This window comes from Cervus elaphus, chromosome 8 (genome assembly GCF_910594005.1).
Source record: "Cervus elaphus chromosome 8, mCerEla1.1, whole genome shotgun sequence".
Taxonomy (NCBI): Eukaryota; Metazoa; Chordata; class Mammalia; order Artiodactyla; family Cervidae; genus Cervus; species Cervus elaphus.
The window spans coordinates 24,661,879-24,682,883 of NC_057822.1; the positions used below are offsets into that span (position 1 = coordinate 24,661,879).

At 39.4% G+C, this 21,005-nt stretch overlaps 1 protein-coding gene across 1 annotated transcript in view; it reads left to right on the forward strand.

Annotated features, from left to right (window-relative positions):
• The window catches only part of PAX3 (paired box 3), a 98,217-nt gene extending 80,737 nt beyond the window's left edge, over positions 1-17,480 (forward strand). Inside the window, exons 8-9 of the mRNA XM_043909892.1 lie at positions 15,211-15,457; positions 15,950-17,480. Coding sequence (XP_043765827.1) covers positions 15,211-15,457; positions 15,950-15,984 — 282 coding nt within the window. The 3' untranslated portion in view covers positions 15,985-17,480. The remainder of the gene's footprint in view (positions 1-15,210; positions 15,458-15,949) is intronic.
• The last annotated feature ends 3,525 nt before the right edge of the window (positions 17,481-21,005 follow it).

Genomic DNA, 21,005 nt, shown 5'->3' on the forward strand with positions numbered 1-21,005 from the left:
TCGTGGCATTGATGTTGATGTATCATTTGCCCTTCAGACTTGGAAATCATGCGTTAGAATGTGTGTGAACTATTGTAAAGTCAGCTTTCTAGTTAATGGAATTAATAGACACCTTTATGATAAGCAAATTATTCCTTACAGTTTGTGTGTGGGATTTAGTTGATTTTCCTCTGGGGCCTTTAACATATCTATCTACTCCCTCAAACAAAGGTTCTTTTAAGGCTTGGCATCAGAGCCATGAGTCAAAGGGTGTTTCTTAGATGCCTTCAGTGCTTTTCTCTGAGAAATTCTCAGCTTTAGGAGGGATGGATGTGAAGCAGTGACTCAGGAAAAGGTCACAGTCCAGTTGGTCAGATGAGAGTAGCAACAGATTGACAAACATGTGTGACATTCTGAATCTCAGAATTCTGATCAAAACTTTTAGAGACATTGGTCATATCCTTCCTCAAGTTGCTGAAAGTGCCTGTGCATTACTGAATTGTTGGCAAGTGTATTTTGTTCGAGGGACTCCATAACTGTATCCATTTTATTTATGGAAAAGCTGAGGCCAGTGTAACACAGTCAGAGTCACGGGCAGAGGTAAAAGCCAAGTCTGTCTCCCTTCCAGGCTTTTTTGGCTGTGCTGGGTCTTCATTACGGCACACGGGCTTTCCTAGTTGCGGTGTGTGGGCTTCACTAGTTTCAGTGCGTGGCGTGCCGTTGTGGCATGCAGGCTTCTCTGGTTATGGCTCACGGTGTTAGTTGCCCTGTGGTACAGGATATTAGTTTCCTGAACAGTGATCGAACCCACGTCCCCTGCATTGGATGGCAGATTCTTTACCACTGGACCACCAGAGAAATCTCTCTTCCAGTTTTACTAGTTCTTTAATAAGCCAAATTACACATTTAATTTGCCAAAGAGGCATGATGTCATAGAAAGTTTTTCATGGGGTCCAGCACAGATTTTCCAGCGGGGAGAATGGAAAGGCTTCACAGATGAATGACTGGGCTTCACGCTCCCTCCAAAGCTGGATTTGTTAAGACACCTTGAGATTCTCAGTGCTGGGTGGAAGGAGAATAGGATAATTCCCTTGAAATTTTCTTCTGTCTTGGAATTTCTACGTAACCATTCTAGAAGATGAGGCTTTTATAACAAATGACAAAATACCCCCTGAGAAGAAAACTGTTCAACTCACTGTACCCTGCAGTAGCGCCCTCTTTTGAAAAGTTATGTGTTCTTGGTGTGGGGACACCACAGAAAGAAAACAGGGAAATAGAGACCATGTATTTTCCCTCCAAACCCAGCTGGTGTGTTCCCAGCACCTTCCTGCATGTGCAGCGGAGAAAAAGGAACGCCGACTTGGAATATGGAGCCAAGCAAATACAACCAGATGCTTGAGACGTGAGACTAATTAACATTTGGCCCATGTTCTTCTAATTAACTTTCCTTTGCAAGAAATACTACCCTGACTGCTCCCCCACCTCCAAAACACACATAGCCAAACCTCCAAGACAAGGCCAATAAAATGAACAAACTTATATCATTTCAAACCACCCCCCCTCCCCGACCCAAATCCTACAAAACTCCACAGTTTTTGGTGACAGCTTCTAATGATTTCTTGAGTGAAATACAGTATCAGTGGGTTACAGGTTTCTAGGAAGCTTTTTTTGTTGTTGTTGTTGTTATGTAGTATACAAAAATGGGCCAACTTGGCTGCATTTAGAGTTCATCAACCATTGCAAATGATTCTTCAAATGTTTTGGGTTTGGTAAAACCTAAAACACATTTTGCCAAGCACTTTTCCTCCTAATTTTTCAAACTGTGTATTTTAGGGAAAATTTGATCCATATGGTTTTGATTCATTTACTCTTATATCATTGACATTTTTTTTTTCCTGTGGAGCCATTTGATATCCAAGAAGCTTTCTGAGCCTTTGCTGTGTTCATTTTAAGCATTTTCTTCCTTAAAAAGAGGAAGTCCTCTTTGCAACCTCAGAGGCTATAAATTTTGAGTACTGTCTCAATTCAGCAATACTTAAAAATACATTTGGTATAAATCTGTATTATTATGAACATATTTTATGTTAGAACAGATGGAGTGATTTTTGTTTCTGGTTTTATGAGTGAAACCAATGATAAAATAAGAAAATAGGCTTAAATTACAAAAAAAGTTTTGTTTTAGACAACGTTTAACTGTTATTAATAAATCCCCACGGTAAGATCTACGCTCACAGACCTCACTGCAAATTTTGTCCAGGTCTTGGGTAAGATGTAATTGAATAACCAGTACACCTGTCCTATTTCATGGATAATCTACTGAGGAAAGAAAAAATTTCTCATAAAGGTTTGTGTACCAGGCTTCAACATGCTTGAATGTTTGCTCACCACTCAGCACCTCAGGAACAAAGAGTAGGTCTGCAGATCTCATCAAGTTTATGGACTGTTCCTCTGTTAAGTCTGGTTGAATCATCACAGCTTTGTGGGGATGAGATGCTGTCTCTGAAACAGAACCAAGAAAGAGCCGATAGATCTTTATACTAACGAGATTGCGGTTAATGGCAGAAGACGCCAGGATCAACTTTTGTTCTTGTTCACATTTTACAAAAGGAACCCTTTAACTTCACCACCCATCCAGTTGCTTTTAAAGAATAATATTAAAATTGAGATTATTAGTGTGTAATGTATGTAAATTGCATATTTGGTGTCAGCTACGCCTGTTAGGCAGCTTCTCCATTTCATGCATATATGTATTAGACTGTCGTGGTCCCATTTCAAATCAGATTTCAATTGCTCAGCACAGTTTCTTTTGACAAACATTTGTTAATCCTGAAACTTATTAGGGAGATGCATTTAAGTGTTAATATGTATACACCAAACTCAAGACTGCTTTTGATTTTGCTTGTCATTTCTTGGACCACAGTGTTCCTAATTATCTCAAATTCCTTAGCTGCAAGGCAAGATGAAGGATCTGTATCTGTCGAAGGTGTAAGGGTTTACTACAGATCAGTTTGTTATGTGAATGGGGTACTGTCCTTAAGAATGGTTGTGATGGATACTCTTCTGTTTCCTATAGAAAGAATATCCCTTTCATTGTGGCATGGCAATTCCTTGACCTTCTTTTGTACTGTTGATGCATGTGAAAGCAGTAAGACTCACCCTCGTGGCAGCTCCTGTTTCAGGAGAGCTATTTTTCTGGACATTTTGGGCACACATCCAGAAGCTACTTGATGCCAGGCCATTTGTTCTGTCCATTTCACACACGAGTTTGCAGATCCTCTGCCCTCAACTTACCTTTATCATCGTGAAGGAGCAGGCAAGCAGGTGGCCTGCCACCAACTCATTTCCCAACAGAGGCACTTCTTTTCTTTTCTTTCTTTCTTTCTTTTTTTTTTTTTTTTTACAATTTCCAGAGAGTCATCTCTGGACAGAAAAGAGTGCTTTTGATTAAACAGATTGGTTGGGTGTCAAACAAAGCCTGGAGAGAGAAAGTGGCAGCTCTCTCTGAAGCTTCAGCCTCTTTCTGTTTCATTTCTAAAGCAATTCATGAGGTGCAGAAGCCTTACATGTTTATGAAGGCTCAAGGATGTTTATGATCATCAATAAGCCCATTTCAGCTACACCAGAGTAGCCGCTGACCATTTGCAGGTTTCCATTTTGCCATATTAGGTTTTCAAGATGTCCTGCTTGGTGGTGAAAACATTGCTGCTAATCCATTTGTTGAATGAAGGCAGGCTGTAACTGACAGGGTGCCTTTGGTTTTTCTCCGAAGGCTGTGGTTGCTACCCTTAAAGAGTACGGGGAGAGCGCTGGTTTATATCAGTTCTGGCCATGGCCTCTTGCGCTAGTTATACAGAGCTGAAGAATTGTGAGAGAAACAAGTCCTTGGCCAAAGTCTCCTTTTTTAAGAAAGGAAAGGAGCAGCAGCCTCCAATGACTGAATCTCAACTCATGTCACTGAAATGAGCCACGAGAAAACCTTTCTTGCTGAATTAAAATTTTGTGTGTGTGTGACTTATATTGATTTAAATAGAAATACTGTCAGCTACTTTCTCTTGTACATTGAACAAATCAAATGTAACAACCGCATGGTTTTTAGGCCCATTTGAATTCCGTTAGCCATTGAGGAGGAAAAAATTGAGTGTGATTGCTTGGTCTGTAACTAAGCTACTAGAATAAAGTTTTTCTTTGTAATCAGTAAAACATAGGAGAGCCGCGCTGGATTCTAGTGTGAGGCCAATGGTCTGAATCAACCCTTTATATGTGGTTGGAATGCAATGTAAAGCTTTTAATTTATTACTGCATTCGCAAAACAGCAATATCTACAGAAATCTGAATACTTGCATATTTATTCAATTAGAGGCTGAATGTATGCTTTGTACTGCAGACGCAGAAGACTGGATTCAGTCATTAGTTGTGTACTATTTTTTGTTGTTTTTTCTTTTTTTTTTTTTTTTAAAGAATCTATTTCTGCAAAACAGTCTGGGTTTCATCAGAGGTGTATATTTTTCAATGTGTAGTATAATGTTTAAAAATTACTCTTGACATTTAGCTAGAGTTCAGTGAACTAGAGTTTCTGAGATTAGTGATTGTATTGTCTCCACTGATCAATGGAAAAGATGATAAATTTGGGAGACCCTTTGAAACAGTGCATTTTATAGAATCAAAGGGTTGTTCCTACTTTGTAGGGAATATTTCTTAGCTGCGAGAGGACTGGGCGGGCAGGCAGTCCTCAGCACCAAACTAATGAAGGATGCAGGCATTATTTAAAGAAATAACCATCTTCCACCCCCCCACCCCCATGAAATACTGATGTCTCATTTTGCACTGCTTGCAGTAAAAAATCTAATTAGATAGTTACAGATTAAAGAAACACTCTGTATCACTTTTTGGCCTTTTGGCTAAGATGAAGTGTTAAAATCCTCAAAAGCAATGACCCTCTATATGTACAATTCCACAGGAAAATTTCTAGTTCGATGTCAACCCTTTTGTGATGCTTCTAGGCAGAATTTCTTTAGTCTCTGTTGATGCCACAGTAGTGTGTTTATACCTTGTTAAAACACATACCACACTGTATTATGATATATCCATCCCCCCTCAGACCATGAGCTTCTAGAGGCATGATACTAGGTTGTAATCATCTTTGAATGCCTAGAAACCAAACAGTGTCTCATAATAAAGGCTTGTTCCCAAAGTGGGCTCTGTGGAATGGTGGTTTGGGGAAAAAAGATTTTGAATCACAAATCTGGTAAAATATTTCAAATTATATCCCTTTATCTTTCAGAGTCCCAGTGCATATTAGCCTACTAAAGGCTCTGACAAATCTTGCAGTATAAAAACATGTTTAACTTGACATTCTCTGATTTGACTATGGATCCCTTTTGTTGAGTATCAGACCACTAAATTTTGAGGAACATTTTCTAGGAAGTGCTGAACTAAAGCAGTGGAGAGTAGAGACCCAACTCATGATTTGTCCATTTCTAGAATTGTTCTTTACATCTTTTCACTAGTGACTGTTTCTTCTGTTAGCGTCTGATATTATCTTCTGCTTGAATACATTGTCATCCTTTGTAGGTGACCTGAGGGAGAAATGGGGTAGTTTTTAGAAAAGAAGCTATAAACTGCTTAATAATATCAATAAGTATGAAAAGGAGTAAAAACAGAGAATTCCTGTTTAGCGAATTGACGGCCACATGGGTGTAACTCATTGATCTAAGCAGGAACGCCAAAGTCAAAAGCACTAGATTGCAATACTTGACAGCCAGTTACTAGCTGTGTGTCTTGGGGCCAGCTGCTTAAATTATCTCATCTTCTGTTCCATTCTCTTGTTAAACTTGAAAGGCATTGAAAAAGAATCACCCTATAGAGCTATGCTGAGAAGCATAGTACTTAAAAGAACTAAATGCATTTTGGTAAAGAGATAATACTGTTTGTTGCAACAGAGCTTTCATTATTGTTTACTTAAAAAAAAATCGTGTGGGCCTCTGACAAAAAAACATACTTTTGTTTGTCTCTGATGAAGAAGGCAAATGTGGAAGCTGAATACCATCAAAGGAAAAGCAGTTTCTTGGTGACTGGGGTATTTTCGGTTATTCTACTTAGACATTTTAAAGGCCCTAGGACTCATAGTGGTGTCCATTCAGAATGCAGTCATTGTAATTAATATACCTGGGATATGATACTGCCCCAAAATACATTGTACAAAAATTGGTTTTGTTTGAGTAATTCAGATCACCTGTGGCTTCCCAGGTGGCTCAGTGGTAAAGAATCCGCCTGAATGCAGGAGACTCAGAAGATGTGGATTCGATCCCTGGGTTGGGAAGATCCCCTAGAGGAGGAAATGGCAACCCACTCCAGTATTCTTGTCAGGAATTCCATGGACAGAGGAGCCTGGCAGGCTATAGTCCATGGGGTCTCAAAGAGTTGGATGTGACTCAGTGACTGAGCTTGCACTATAATGAAAACAAGAGGCAACCGTCTTTCATTACATGGGGCTAAGAGTAGGGATGGGCCAAAGTTCTCTTACTGTTTCCTATTCTTATTCTTGTTTTGATTTATTGAAATGTAATACTGACATTCCCAGGTGGCGCTAGTGGTAAAGAACCTGCCTGCAAATGTAGGAGACCCAAGAGACGCAGGTTTAATCCCTGGGTGGGAAAGAATCCCTGGAGAAGGAAATGGCAATCCACTCTAGTATTCTTGCCTTGAGACTCCCATGAACAGAGGAGCCTGGTGGGCTATAGTCCATAGGGTTGCAAAGAGTTGGATACAACTGAAGTGACTTAGCAAGCAAGCAATAATGACATAAACTCATTTTTAAAAAAATCAGTGGTTCTGCTTCTGTGATACCTCAAAGGCAGGAGAATCTGATGAACTATACTTCTCTCTCACCAGCAAAGGAGAAAGTTAGCTAAAACAACAGGTACAATGGAAAGGTTTTAGAAAGTAAGGGACAACCTTAAGTAATTTTGAGTTAACTGACGGGGGAGTATTCTTTCTGTCGCTAAATCACAAAGATTCTATTTTGTCAGGATCTGTAGGAGCAGAGTTCATTTCTGTAGATAAAAGAACTATCTATGTACATGGGCTCTGAATCTTTCCAGCTACTTCAGGTTGCCTGGGCAATAGGAGACATAGCCCCTGCCTATTATGATCAAGGACACAAATAAGTTTAGAGGTGAAAGGTGGAAAAGCATCACTATGTCTTCACTGGTCATGTGTCTGGCATTGTGAAGGTGGGGGAATTAAAGTAGGTAGCATTTTAGCTTACTGGAAGCTTCTGGTTCTTAGAAGACTGTGTTCTCAGATGTTGTCCCATATGTATACATTTGTTACAAGTTTCCAAGCATTTTAAATGAAAGTTTATTCTGCCTTAACACAAAAACCTGTGAAACAGGCCAGAAAACTCTTCCGAAGCCTCAGTTCATTCTCAGACTTTTATGAGCTCTGCTTTCCCATGGTTAATAGAGATAGTTTCCCTGATAACTACTTGTTAAATCAGTATCACTTGATCTTTTCAGTTGGCTCTTTTCTCTGCCATTGAGGACATATCTTCCTTCACAGGAAGAGAAAGTAGGAAGGTCCTTTTCTGTAGTCTTCAAGCATTTAGTAGATGGAGTCTTATGACACGGGCTTTGGGCAACCACAAAAATATTTGCCTACATCACACATGGTCTGGAAGAAAGAAGAAATTTCGTTGTTGAGCTGGGCAACTTTTTCCTCCCTTGGTAGCCTGGAACAACTGCCTTCCAAGTTTGTGGGGGTACTGGAGATGTAGTATAACCGAGCATCCTTCTGCTTCAGAGGGGGCAGTGTGAGGCCCTTCTTTCTAAAAGGTAATGTGGATGCTAGGTTATTGTAAGGTTGTATGCAAATCTCAAACAGAACTGGGCAGTTAGGATTCAGTAAGGTGTGCATTTACGAATGGTTATTAGGGTGAATCAGCCCTGCATGTCCTTGAATGCAGGCATAGTTTATAGGCAATTAGAATTTTAAACGCCATTTCATTGAAGGACTGTGGAATGCCCAGGTGTAGAGCTTCTCCCTGTCTATATTTGGTGTCTTAAGTCTCAAAAGGTCAATTAATATTTAGCAAACGTGTCCAGAAGTAGTCATGAAATTAAACCAAGATATATGCTTGATTTTCCACAGTCATGTTTTTTAGACAGGTTTTTGAAACAGTGATCGGTTTGAGTACTTACTCTTCAGAGAGCTACTGTGGTTGGTGAGAAATTTCCTGAAAGGAGAAAAGTTAACAGCAGGTAATGTCATTCCTCCGAGAAAGAGTTGGAGACTCTCTGTGCTAAGTGATGAATGGGGGTATCTGACCCACATGTGTTTTACATTAGAATGGAACATTGCCCTGACATCGTTAGGAGCATTTGTCAAGATTCCCTGGACAGAGCTTCTGTAAATTACATGCTGCAAATGTGTCAGGGTCAGATAAGAGGATATCATTAACTCCCTCAAGTTTACTCAGGGCTCTGTCAGTCCATCTTAATATGCTAACGGCCCACAATTTTCCTTGAGCCGTTTTGCTGTATTTTTCATTCATAGAAGAAAAAATATGTATGCTACACCCTCCCCTCCCCCCAATATCACACATGTTCTTTTCTCATAAATCATATTAATTGTAGACATGGTCACAAAGCATATTAAATGCAGGCATGCGTAAATGAATTAAAACATATGAGAATTTTATTACAGCCCATGGTGGGTCTAACATAGTCAAATAGCAATTGTATTAACCGTAAGTGTTCATTTAGGTGAAATGAGCTTTTTCTTAATGGGCTTTATTTTATTGATAATAGATGGACATGATATGATTGTCCATCATTGTCTGGAAATACACTCTATGTGTGTGTGTGTGTGTATATATGTCTCTTGCAAGCCATTTCTATGTTAATTTTCTGCCTAGATTTATATTTGAGTCATCAGTGTCTAAAGAAGTCTCTGTTGCTATTCATTTGACGGCGTAGGTCTGTTGAGAAAGAAGTATTCTAAAGAACTGATGAAGGAAAAATCATTCTGTAACTGGTCACAGAGTTGGAGATTGAAGCACATGTAACACTTAAAGGTTTAGCTTATACAGTACTTACAGTGCTCTTTTCAAATAAATCTTGGAAATGTATGCACCATATGAACCACACTTGTCTGGCGCTCATATTTTTTCATCATGCATGAAACAGAGCTACTTAAAAATGTTAGTTAAGGATTAACATTAAAGAAAAATATTGAATTGGCCAAAAATTTCATTCGCGTTTTTCTGTTTGGGTTTTTAAGTGTACAGAAAAACCCAGACAAACTTTTTGTCCGACGCAATAAGTATGTATTTGGCTGGACATTTTACATGCACTGGTTTTCTTTCTGGTTAGGCAGAGGTCAGCCATGCCCTTCCCTAACTCTGGGTGGGTGAGAAGGTCACCATCCTTACCTTAAGAGAAACTTCTGCCTTAAGGCAACTTCCTTCTTACAGCTTTCAAACAGAGAGGGCAAAAAAAATCTAATTATTTAGATGCTAATCAACTGCAGGATAATTCCTAAGGCATTTGGATCTGAAGACAACATTTTCAGGAAAGTCTCCACTGTTCAAGTTTAGGTTTAGGTATAGCCTTAAAAATACAGTTGCTGAAATTTAACCATCAGATAACTTCAGTAGCACTCATATTGGAAAATACACTTGCATAAACATTTGGATTTTTTGTTTGGTTCTGGAAATAAATTATACCCAGATTTTAAAAGTTTAAAATCATTAGATTTTTAAGAAAAGTGTAGAAGTTATTTTTAAAAAAAAAAACCTCTTTGTATTATACAAAGTTGTAACTCACAGTGGTTTTCTAAAATGCAACTAAATGTGTATTACACTAAATGTGTATTAGTAAATGTTAAATCAGAAAAGCATCTGATTACTTAAGAGCAGAAAAGAAAATAAAGACATGAATCAGGATTCCTGCTAAGGAAAAAAGAAGTGCCTGGACTACACCATAATATGCTAAATCATTTTAGATTTCTGATAAGCTCTAAGCACTTTTAACTGATGGCAAAATCATAACACGTAAGCCAAGACAAATATTTTCCAGACACATTGTTCTAAATGTAAATCTTAATTTGGCTCATAGTTTTTTTTTATCTTTTATATTTAATCTTACAATAGGAAAATTAATTCAAGAAATATGGCATGAAGCAATTGTGAAGTTAGTTTTTCCTGAACCATATAATCTTCCAATCAAGATATAAACAACCTATTTGGAATTCTGAAACTTGAGAATGAGTTTAAAAGGATCTTCAAAAAAGCCTCTAATAATGGGAATGACTAAGGAACCGGCAGAAATCCCGGTTCACGATTCTAAGGTTTGAATTTATTTTTAAAGGTTGTCCATAAAACAATTTAGAAATGACATCTGGGAAATATTTACCAATATATTTAATAGATTTTTTTTTAGATGCTTCACCTTAGAGTTGTACTCAACTAAAAGTTAAAAAAAAAAAATCCTCCTCCTATCTCCCTTCCCAAGGAGACAGACAGATATCTTTATAAAAGGAATAATTTTCTTGTTCATTGCAGTTCCTGGACTTATCTGACATTTAATTAAAATATGACTGGTGTTCAGTTGACAGAACTGAGTAGCCTTTTTTTTTTTTTCCTTTTGAAATTATTTGTGAAAACCAGGCAATTGTGTTTCTCCTATCTCAAATTAAAAAATAAAATCAGGCAAAAATGGCCTGTAGTAGAAATAACTTACTGATAGCTTATGAGGAAAAAACCCCACTTTGCAACCAGTGAAGATTTTATTTTAGACTTGAATTACAATTCGCTGTAGGAAAAGCATATATGAAAAGAGATCCTGACAATATTCTTTAAAATATGACTGGAAGACATTCTGTGACCATATTGGGGGAATTCTAAGAAGTTCGTTTACCAACTTTGTGCAGCAAAAAGAAATTTCCATGGCTTCCCTTGAACCACATGGAATAGCAAAATTGCTTTCAAAGAACATACATAAAAATGTAATGGGACCCTTCCATAGAGACTTGAGGTTTTAAATTATGTTAGGGGAAAGTAATACATTTTGTATTGATATAGTTATTTTTCTTTCCTAACACAGGTTTCCTTTTTTATTTTTAAATAAGAAGTTATTAAAATGATGTATATACATCTCACGTTTTCTCAGCATGAAACACTGAAATTAATTGTGTTAGTTATCATCATTCATTAGCTTCCATTTCAGAGCAAATGTAGGGTCGTATTAGTGCTTCTTTCTCCATCCTTATACTATTCCTGAGAAAGAAGTCATGGTTACAATGTGTGACTATCTCAGTGGAAAGAAAAACTCATGGGAGACTGTCTGTCTCTTGGGCTTGCTCAGGGAAGTCAAAGGGATAACGGGTCTCCGGTCCTCTTTATTTCCTCACATTAGCCTCTGCAAGTATTGGGCTGCTGAGCTAAGGGCAGCTGCTGATTCAGGAGCTGTCACTAGCTTCCAGTGTGTGACGTTGGTGATAGCCACAGAAAGACCTAACAAGCATCCTTCCTGTTCCGTTCACACAGCAGCCTCGCCTCCTGATTGGATCAGGACCCAGGATGTCTTCAGGATACTGGGCCCTGGCACCTTTAAGGGGCTCTCTTTCTCTTGCCCTAGAATACGGCCTTGGAGATAGTACTGTATCTTCTCCATCCATCAATAGATAATGTTTCAAGGTCTTCCTGTCCTGAGGTATTTTCTAATTCAGCAACTGCAAGAAGTTGCTACATAAACAGCATTAGCTGAATTTTGCTTATCGGAAGGACTCATTTCTTCTCTTTTAGGGTCTTCATGTATTTTTCCCCATGGACAAAGTTATTGCTGCCTTCAAAGTTTTGCAAACAGGAAATATATGGCAGAGGATTAAAAAAGTTTATCACAAAAATGTACATATAGCTCATGGGAGAGTGGGCATGTTTTGAATAAAATTCTGCTCTTACTCTTCAACTGTAATGGTACATATAGTATTCCATTTCTTCCTTAAAGTGATATACCACTACCAGAATTTCAAATAGTAGCTTCAAGAACACTATTAAAAATATACTTCTTTTTTACCCAGTAACACTGTATATTTTTCTTCTCTGATTTGATATAGTTACAAGGTTGCTTTTCCTAGGGGCTTTTTGAAAAAAACTTAGCACAGATTATTTACACAGTAAAATATTTGTGCCCTGTGTGAAAATCCCCTTTCATTAAAAATGTCATACTCTAAAAATTTTTTTTTATTTTTTATTGGGGTATAGTTGATTAACAATGTTGTGTTAGTTTCAGATGTATAGCAAAATTATTCAGGTATACCTATAGCTATATTTATTCTTTTAAAAATTCTTTTCCTGTTTAGGTTATTACAGTGTATTGATCTCTACAGCAGGTCTGTGTTGGTTATATGTTTGAAATATAGCAGTGTGTATATATCAATCCCAAACTTTCAGTCTATCCCTCCCTGCCCACACTTCCCTTCTAGTAACTGTAAGTTAATTCTCTAAGTCTGCAAGTCTATTTCTATTTTGTAAATAAGTTCACTGTATCATTTTTTAAGATTCTTCATATCATCTGATACGTGTCTTTCTCTGACTTACTTCACTTAGTATGATAATCTCCAGCTCTATCCATGTTGCTGCAAATGGCATTATTTCATTCTTTTTAATGGTTGAGTAATATTCCTCTGTATATATGTACCACATTTTCTTTATCTGTTCATCTGTCCATGCACATTTAGGTTGCTTCCATACCTTGGCTATTGTAAATAGTGCTGCAATGAACACTGGGGTGCATGTATCTTCTTGAACTATGGTTTTCTCTGGATATATGTCCAGGAGTGGGATTGCTGTTTTTTATTTTATTTTATTTTTTTGGATTGCTGCTTTTTAAAGAAATCTCCATACTGTTCTCCATAGTGGCTGCACCGGTTTACATCCCCATCCACAGTGTAGGAGGGTTCCCCCAAAATGGTACCTTTTTAATATTTTTATTTTCCTTATCCACTGTTGTCCATTAGGCTGGTATACAGAGAGGTACTTCTGATTTGAAAGGAGTGTGTTTGGTACCGAGCAACTTCTATTTTAAAGACTTTTTTCTTCTAATAGACATTAGTAATTTGGGCTGAAAAAAAAATTTAATAAATTAGTATATCAACTGACTTTTACAAATTTTCCTAATATATACCATGAAATCACCTACATGAGCTCAAAGAAAGGCAAAAAAAAAGTATAGGTGGAAGAACATTCAGGAAATAAATGCATTTTGCATTATGTTTAGGTTTTTTTAAATGAGAAAGTGAAGTAATCAACTTACTGTAAATACCATTATATGAGAGCCCAAGTTCTGGTGACTTTCATCCTCATAGAGCTGGGAATCCTGTTGATTCTTTCTTTACTGTGTGACTCTCACTTTCCATAATTCCCAAGAAAATAGAACTATGCTCTGAAACATATAATTATTCTTTTGAATATAATTTTAGAGATTTTGAAAAATCTCAAGCTCAAGGAAATTTAGATCCCTTGGAATGTCTTTTAAAATTTGGGAACAACTGTGTTGCTTGCTGTACACTGGCCTCCCTTCCCATCTGCTCACACATCTTACCCAAGAACTCAGGTGAAGGGAGACAAGGAAATGGAGAACAGAGACTTGGGTGTGTGGGGAAGGGGGAGGTGAGGAGGATCATGACTTGTTAAAATGGAGGAAGAAAGAGTAATCCATAGAAGGTGGTGAACAGATTCTCTTTTGTTTTCTTACCCATCCCCCCTTTTTTTGGTCTTTTGGGGCTAATTGAAGATGGATCAGTTTAAAGCTTTGTTTCAAGAAGATTTTGTTTAGCTATGAGGATTATGCAAACCCTTCCCAAAGGGGATTGTGGCCTCACCGGTTTTGGAATCTAATTTAGGAAGCTTTCTGGAATGCAAGATTCACCCCTCCCTCCTGCCTCACTGGTGCACCTCCATCCAGGATTCTGTGACCTGAATTACCTTAGTGGGTAACAGAGGCCTCCAGTCAAGGTTGAGTTCCATTACTGCCCTCTCGTCTTGGTTTTATTTCTGCATTTTCATCTCCATATGCCTCAGACTTCCTAAAATATAGCGGGACTAGGATGGAAGTATTGTGCCGTGGTGGGCCCCTGCATTGAAATACTTTGTGAGCAGGTGAAGCTCTTTACCCAGCCATCTATTTCTTCTGCAATTGCTTTTTGAGCCCTGCCACCGACTTGTACGAAGTTGAGAAAAATCACTTCCTCTCTTGGGTGGCAGTTTTCCAGCTGCAAAATTAATTATCCACTTGCTTCCATCAAAGGGTGTTGTAAGGGTCAGCGAGCCTGAGTTTGTGAAACTCGTCACCGTGCTAATCAGAAAGTTGTTCTGTTATTACAGTTTTGTTTTTTTAAAAGTTCGCTTGCTCTCCAAGGTTATTTAAAAAGCCAAACAGACTTCTTCTTATATGTTTGCATTTCAGACTTTTTTTTTTTGACACTTCTTATGAAAATGTTAGTTTGGAGAAGAAAGGATTAGGTAATGGAGGAAGTTATTTGAAGCATGATTTGCCAGATAAGTGCTAAGAACTCTGTTAGAGGCTGAGAATATAAGAATCAGTAGTTCACTCCTCTCAGAACACTCACAATTCAAAGTAGGTGACCAAGTACGAATTTCACAGTAAGAAGGATGGGGAAAATACAAGGGAATGTCAGAGAAGGAGTACTTTATTTCTAACTACTGAAGGATGGCCAACATAGAGTAATTTTCCTGAGAGGGAACTCTATGAAAAAAGACAGAGATCTCAAAATACACAAAAAGAATTTGATTTAGATTCACTTAAAAATAGTACAAGCAAATACCTGTTTGAAATGACACGTGACACTCCCAGTTGTAACATGGTTAAACATTATTCAAAATGAACAGTTACAATTTCTCCCTCCTTCCATCCTTCTGTCCCTTTGTCCCTCCTTCCTTGAATTTCCAGCCTGATCTTATCACTAGGGACGTGGTATCCGCTCTCTCCCACCCTCTCTCCTTCTTTCTGAAACTGCAGTCTGATGTTATCACTGGGCATGATGTAATAGCTCTGCCACTTTGAATCGAGGTTACCCTCTTCGGGACGGCCCTCTCACAGCAGATTTCCAAAGAAATCAAACTTGGCCTCTTCCAGTTATCCCTTCAGCTACAGGCTAGGGTCTGGTCCTCCCTGCATTCTTACTTCTTCCTCATCTGCCTGTTTATTTTAGGTAATGGGACTTCTGACCAACCACGGCGGGGTACCCCATCAACCCCAGACTGACTACGCGCTCTCGCCTCTCACTGGGGGCCTGGAACCTACCACCACGGTGTCGGCCAGCTGCAGTCAGAGACTAGACCATATGAAGAGCTTGGACAGTCTGCCGACCTCTCAGTCTTATTGTCCACCCACCTATAGCACCACGGGCTACAGTATGGACCCTGTCACGGGCTATCAATATGGGCAGTATGGACAAAGTAAGCCTTGGACTTTCTAGGGAGTGATTATTCCTGGAAGAGTGAAACACTAACTCTTCCTGGAGAAAGGGGAGCTGCCAACATGATTAAGCCTTCCATCCCGGTATCAATTTTGTGGCAAAGCCAGCAGGTTGTTCCAGCAAGGGCTTCCTTGTATAATTATTTTCTTAACTGATGTCAACAACCTCTTGTGGTTATTAATTGCTGAGACGTGAAAGCTGATTGCCACTAGGTAAAACACAAGTGTTGGCCCAAATGAAATAACCCCTGGCATTAGAAACACATGTTTTTAATGAGGTCAGCTCAAGGATCATATGGGGTATAATCCCCAGGACACAGAGTTCTGTCAAACTTGTCTCAGGAATAAAAATATTAGTCTCAATCCTTTGATACCCCGGTATTAAATATGACATTGTCAGCCTGTAGCTGATTTTGCCCCTTGCTGTGAATTGTCCCAGCCTGACCTGAAAAGCTGCATGTGTTTCCTTACAGGTGCCTTTCATTATCTCAAGCCAGATATCGCATAAGTGAACTGTCCACTTGGAGTGTAAACTGGCCCTGTTTCCGGTCTCCACAGCCTAGACATGAAGAATCTTCTCAGAAAAAAAAAAAAATTACTCTCTTGGGGGGTCAGTCTCGACAGGAGACAAAGGAGAATGATTGATTTTCTTTCTCCAGTAGTTGGTTTCAAATTCTTTTGAACGTGTCGAACAAAAGCAGTGGAGAAAAGGAAGATCCGGAACAATAAAAGACAAATGCAACATTTTAAGGCAATGATTTAACATGGCTATATATCAGATATCCCAACTCTAGTGCAGATGATCAAGGAGCTAAAACATTCCATTTGTGTGTGTGTGTGTGTGTGTGTGTGTGTGTGTGATTTATTTCAACTGGTTTGGGTAAGCAGAACGTTCTGAAAACATAGTCGGAGAAGAAAGTAGAACAAGTTGGACGTCCGATGTTGACACTTCTGCAACTTTAAAACTGCTCGCTCCATGAAGCAGGAACGGAGGAGTCTTTGACACACTGGAAATGGATATAAAAATAATGCCACCGTTTTTAGGAAGTTAGACTAGATGTAAAGATCTCCCCAATAAATTATTTGTTATCTTACCCTCATCTCTAATTCGGTTGTCGACACATGTCCTGGGTGGACACATCTTGCTAACAGGATGGGGCGGGGGGGACGGGAATCCAGGAGAAAAGCTTGTTTTCTTTCTCAGTGTGGAAGAGGTGTGTGACATTTGCCCATTTTATTTTCGTTCGGACGCTAACCTGGGGTGGGGGGTGGGGTGAAGAAGTGGTGCGCATTCCCCCAGCTGCTTATCAGAGTGCAATACTGTGTACCTCACGGATGCTTTGGCAAAGGCCAGGGCCCTAGAAACAGAAGCAGAATTCTATTTTTGCAGGTGCTTTATTTTTTGCAGCCCATGATTCATTGTGGTAGAATGCAGTGACTTTTGCCATTTGCTGGACGACCAACACCCGGCTTGCTCCTTTTGATGAGAGAACATGTTCGAGAGTAATCCTTTTTAAATGACTACGTTTACATTCTTCTCTTTTCTATGAAAGGCAGGGCAGCAATACCGATGTCTGTGTTGGCTGTCATGTACTTTTAAATTATACAATAATATCCAATATGGAAAGGTGATAGGAAATGAGGTTTACATATGTTTGTGTGGTGACATTTTAGAATGTCAATAAATTTGTTTTTTGAGGTGTTCAGAGGAACAGGACGGTGGAAGGCAGTGTTATTTATTTCTTTCTATTCTTGGAACCATGAATGAGGTAGGCACAAATACATTCCTATTAGAATTAAGAACTATGATGTAGTGAGTTAGTGAGATTAGACATAGTACTGAGTTTAGTTCCTATGTTGGTCTTAGAGGGTGATGGATCGAGAGAAGAGCTATCTTCGTGTTGCAGCCTCAACCAACAACGATGTGTTGTAAAAATGTCTTTCCTGTAAAAAAGTGCAGTAAATATTTACTATTTATAATGAATAAACAGTTATGAAAACTTGCCCAACACTGATTTTTTTGGGGGAACTGGTGAATGCAGTATTAATAACAACATGGAAATGTAGAACCATCAAAGTTTATGCTTCACTTCTATTCTAATGCCTTTTAGATTAAACCAGCAGTCCCCACACTTTTGGGGACCAGGGATTGGTTTCATGGAAGACAAGTTTTTCATGGGCCGGGTAGGCAGAGGGCATGGTTTTGGGATGATTCTCTTAAGGAGCGCACAACCTACATACCTTGCTTGCTCAGTTCACTGTTGGGTCCCTGCTCCTATGAGAATCTAATGCCATCACTGATCTGAAAGGAGGTGGAACTTAGACAGTCATGTGAGCCATGGGGAGTGGCTGTGATACAGAGAAGCTTTGCTTGCTAGTCTTTCACTCACCTCCCACCATGAGGCCTGGATCTTAACAGTCCATGGTCTGGGGGTTAGGGACCCCTGGATTAGACTATCACATGGACATATAAGGTCACACAACCCACACCTGTGTTTTCTTGATGAAGCTTGGTTGAAAATACTTTTAAGGACTGAAGTTTGTATTTTAATAGGTGTGGAATCTCTTCGTAGACAATCCCTTCGAGGCCAGCTTCCTATCCCCCTGGTTCTCTCAGAGCTGTCAGCTCCCTTCATAGTCACTTGGAAGCGTGTTTTCCCTCAGAGAATGTCGTTCCATCTTCATTGTCAGCAGTCATGTCCACTGAGATTTTTATTGAAAGCTCTCATATTTTGTTCTTCTGTTTTGGAAGCTTGTTTTACTCTTCATGAGAAAGCATTACTGCCTATGTTAGTCATTCTTCTTCCCTCCCTCCCTCCCTCCTCTTCTGCTGCTCTCCCCTCTCCCTTTCCTCTTCTTTTCCCTCTCTCTGTTCCTTCGACATTTTATTTAAACACTTATTTAACGAGAGTCTAAATGTGCCAGGCATGTACTTGGCCTTGGTGTTACAGCAGTAATTATAACCTCGTGGGTGAGACAGATAAGCAAATACATGGCTGTAGTAAAGCATGAGGACTCTCTATTGGTGAAATGATCATAATACTCTTTGAAGCTCTTATTTGTGTTTATTCCTCCCAACATCTTATTTGAGGCAGGCGATGTCATTAGCATTCTTCTTTTAGGTAAGGTCACCCAATGGCAGAGCTGGATGTAAACCCAGGCAATCCAACTTCAGAGCCTGTGAGCTTCAACTCATTCTCTCCGCTTCCCCAAGGCTAGACCGGTGTGAGAGAACCTTATAATAAAGGAATACCATCGCATTTGGTCTCCTGCATTGCAGGCAGATTCTTTACCTCTGAGTCACCAGAGAAGCTACAACAAACCGTGTATGGCTATTTAAACAAGTCATTGAAAGTAAATAAAATTCAGATTCCAGTTGCACTAGCCACATCCCCAGTGTGCCAAGGCCACGTGTGGCCAGAAGCTTCCGCATTGGGTGATAATAAAGAGCATCCCGCCATCATAGAAAGTTCCGCTGTTCAGCACTGATCTAAAACCACCTGCGTGGGTGCTAAGTTGCTTCAGTCACGTCCAACTGTAGCCCACTAGTCTCCACTGTCCACAGTATTCTCCAGGCAGGAATACTGGAGAAGGTTGCCGTGTTCTTCTCCAGGGAATCTTCCTGACCTAGGGATTGAACCCACGTCTCGTACATCCCCTGCATTGACAGGCAGGTTCTTTACCACTAGTGCCACCTGAGAACAACGCACCGGAGCTCATTGTTAAAAACCCCAAGGACTCACAGTACTGTAAAGATGCCCAAGTTCTTTAAATGCCTTAAGGTCTTTTAAGCACGGACACTCATCCTTCCAAGTCAATATGTTTCCCCTTTTCTGACAATCATTTATTCCAAAAATAATACAAGGAGAGGAAGGTAATCCTTAATGAATGCCTACTCTTGTAATCTAGCTTAATCTTCACAAAATCCTGTGAGATGGCCATTATAAGCCCCAATTTATAGATAAACAGACTGAGGTCCAGAATTGTTCATTAGTTTGGGTGAGGTCACACATCATCAGAAATAGCAGAAGCAGACTTTGACTTCCATTCAATCTGGTGGTGGAACTCTTTATTACTATATCTCTGCAAATCCTGCTTGTGGTACTCCCTTCATTATGTCAATCTATCCTCATGCCAAACTCAAGTTGAAAACAAAGTATTTAAAGGAAAAATCATTCACTCCCAACACAGGAGAGAAATGCTACCAGGCTGTGGGATTACTCAATAGAAACTGATCTTACATATCACTTTCCCTTCCCTCCTGATCTCAGAACTTGCCATATGTCGCTCATACCTCTTTTTGATACTTCTTTATGCCCTTCTCTTATTTCTACATGTCTCTGAGATCTGTTACTCTGCTTGTATTTCTTATGTTGAAAGTCTCTATAGATCATTTTCCCCTGACTTCTTTTGGTATCTAATCCATCTCCAGGGTATTGGGGCTCTGACTTCCCCCAGTCCTAAACCCTAGTTGGGGTCTCTACTCTCACCCGCTGGGACAGGCAGCCCTCAGGACTTTGAACTCTCAGCATTCAGCTGAGTTCAAACTTGACTTTGTATGAAGGGCTTCCCCTTTGTCCGTGTAGTTATACGCTTTGATCTAAAAACCTTAAATGTAAAAACTGAAATTTAGAGCTTGAAATTATTAAATAGTGGAATATGAATGTTAACTGCTGAGTCTTTTCTTGACAGCAATTTTCCTAGAAACTGACACATTTTGCGCCTGCTATGGAAACAAACATATTGCTTTAGGCTTTTAATTAGCCCAATTTGAAAATGCATGTTCACACACACTTAGATATTTGGAGAACATCCTTTGTTAGAAGGGATCTTCATTAGTGTTGGCATACAGAACCAGTGTAATTGACCAGGTCACTGGTTGTGAATTTGGAAAGAGACTTAAATGGGGGTGGGATGGATTAATTAATGCCCTTTGTGTACATGCCATGGATGAATCACTCCTCAAAGTATATAATTGCTGCATGGAACCAGAACCGAGATCTCTTTGGAAGGAAATCCATTTTGGGGGTGAAGATTTGGGCCTCAACCATTCTAAGAATCTGGTTTTTTGGTGGTTTAATCATTTATGAGTAAGGAGCATGCTAAGTCGCTTCAGTTGTGTCCGATTCTTTGAGACCCTATAGGCTGTAGCCCACCAGGTTCCTCTGCCCATGGGGTTCCTCAGGCAAGAATACTAGAGAGGGTTGCCATCCCCTCCTCCAGGGAATCTTTCTGACCCAGAGATACAACATGCATCTCTTGGGTCTTCTGCATTGGCAAGCAAGTTCTTTACTACTAGCGCCACCTGGGAGTATGGAGAGCTGGCATCAAACATCAACAAGTGACAAGTGGCGATATTTATGCAAGGAGATCCAGAGGCCTTGGACAAGCACTCATGAATCTTCAATCAGTGTTATATGATATATATGAGAAGACAGGAATAAAGAACTTGATTTAGGGTTCTTGCCAAATGCCAGTGATATAAGCTAGTTCTCTTTTTCATAGACCCACTCCTTGGTATTTCTGATA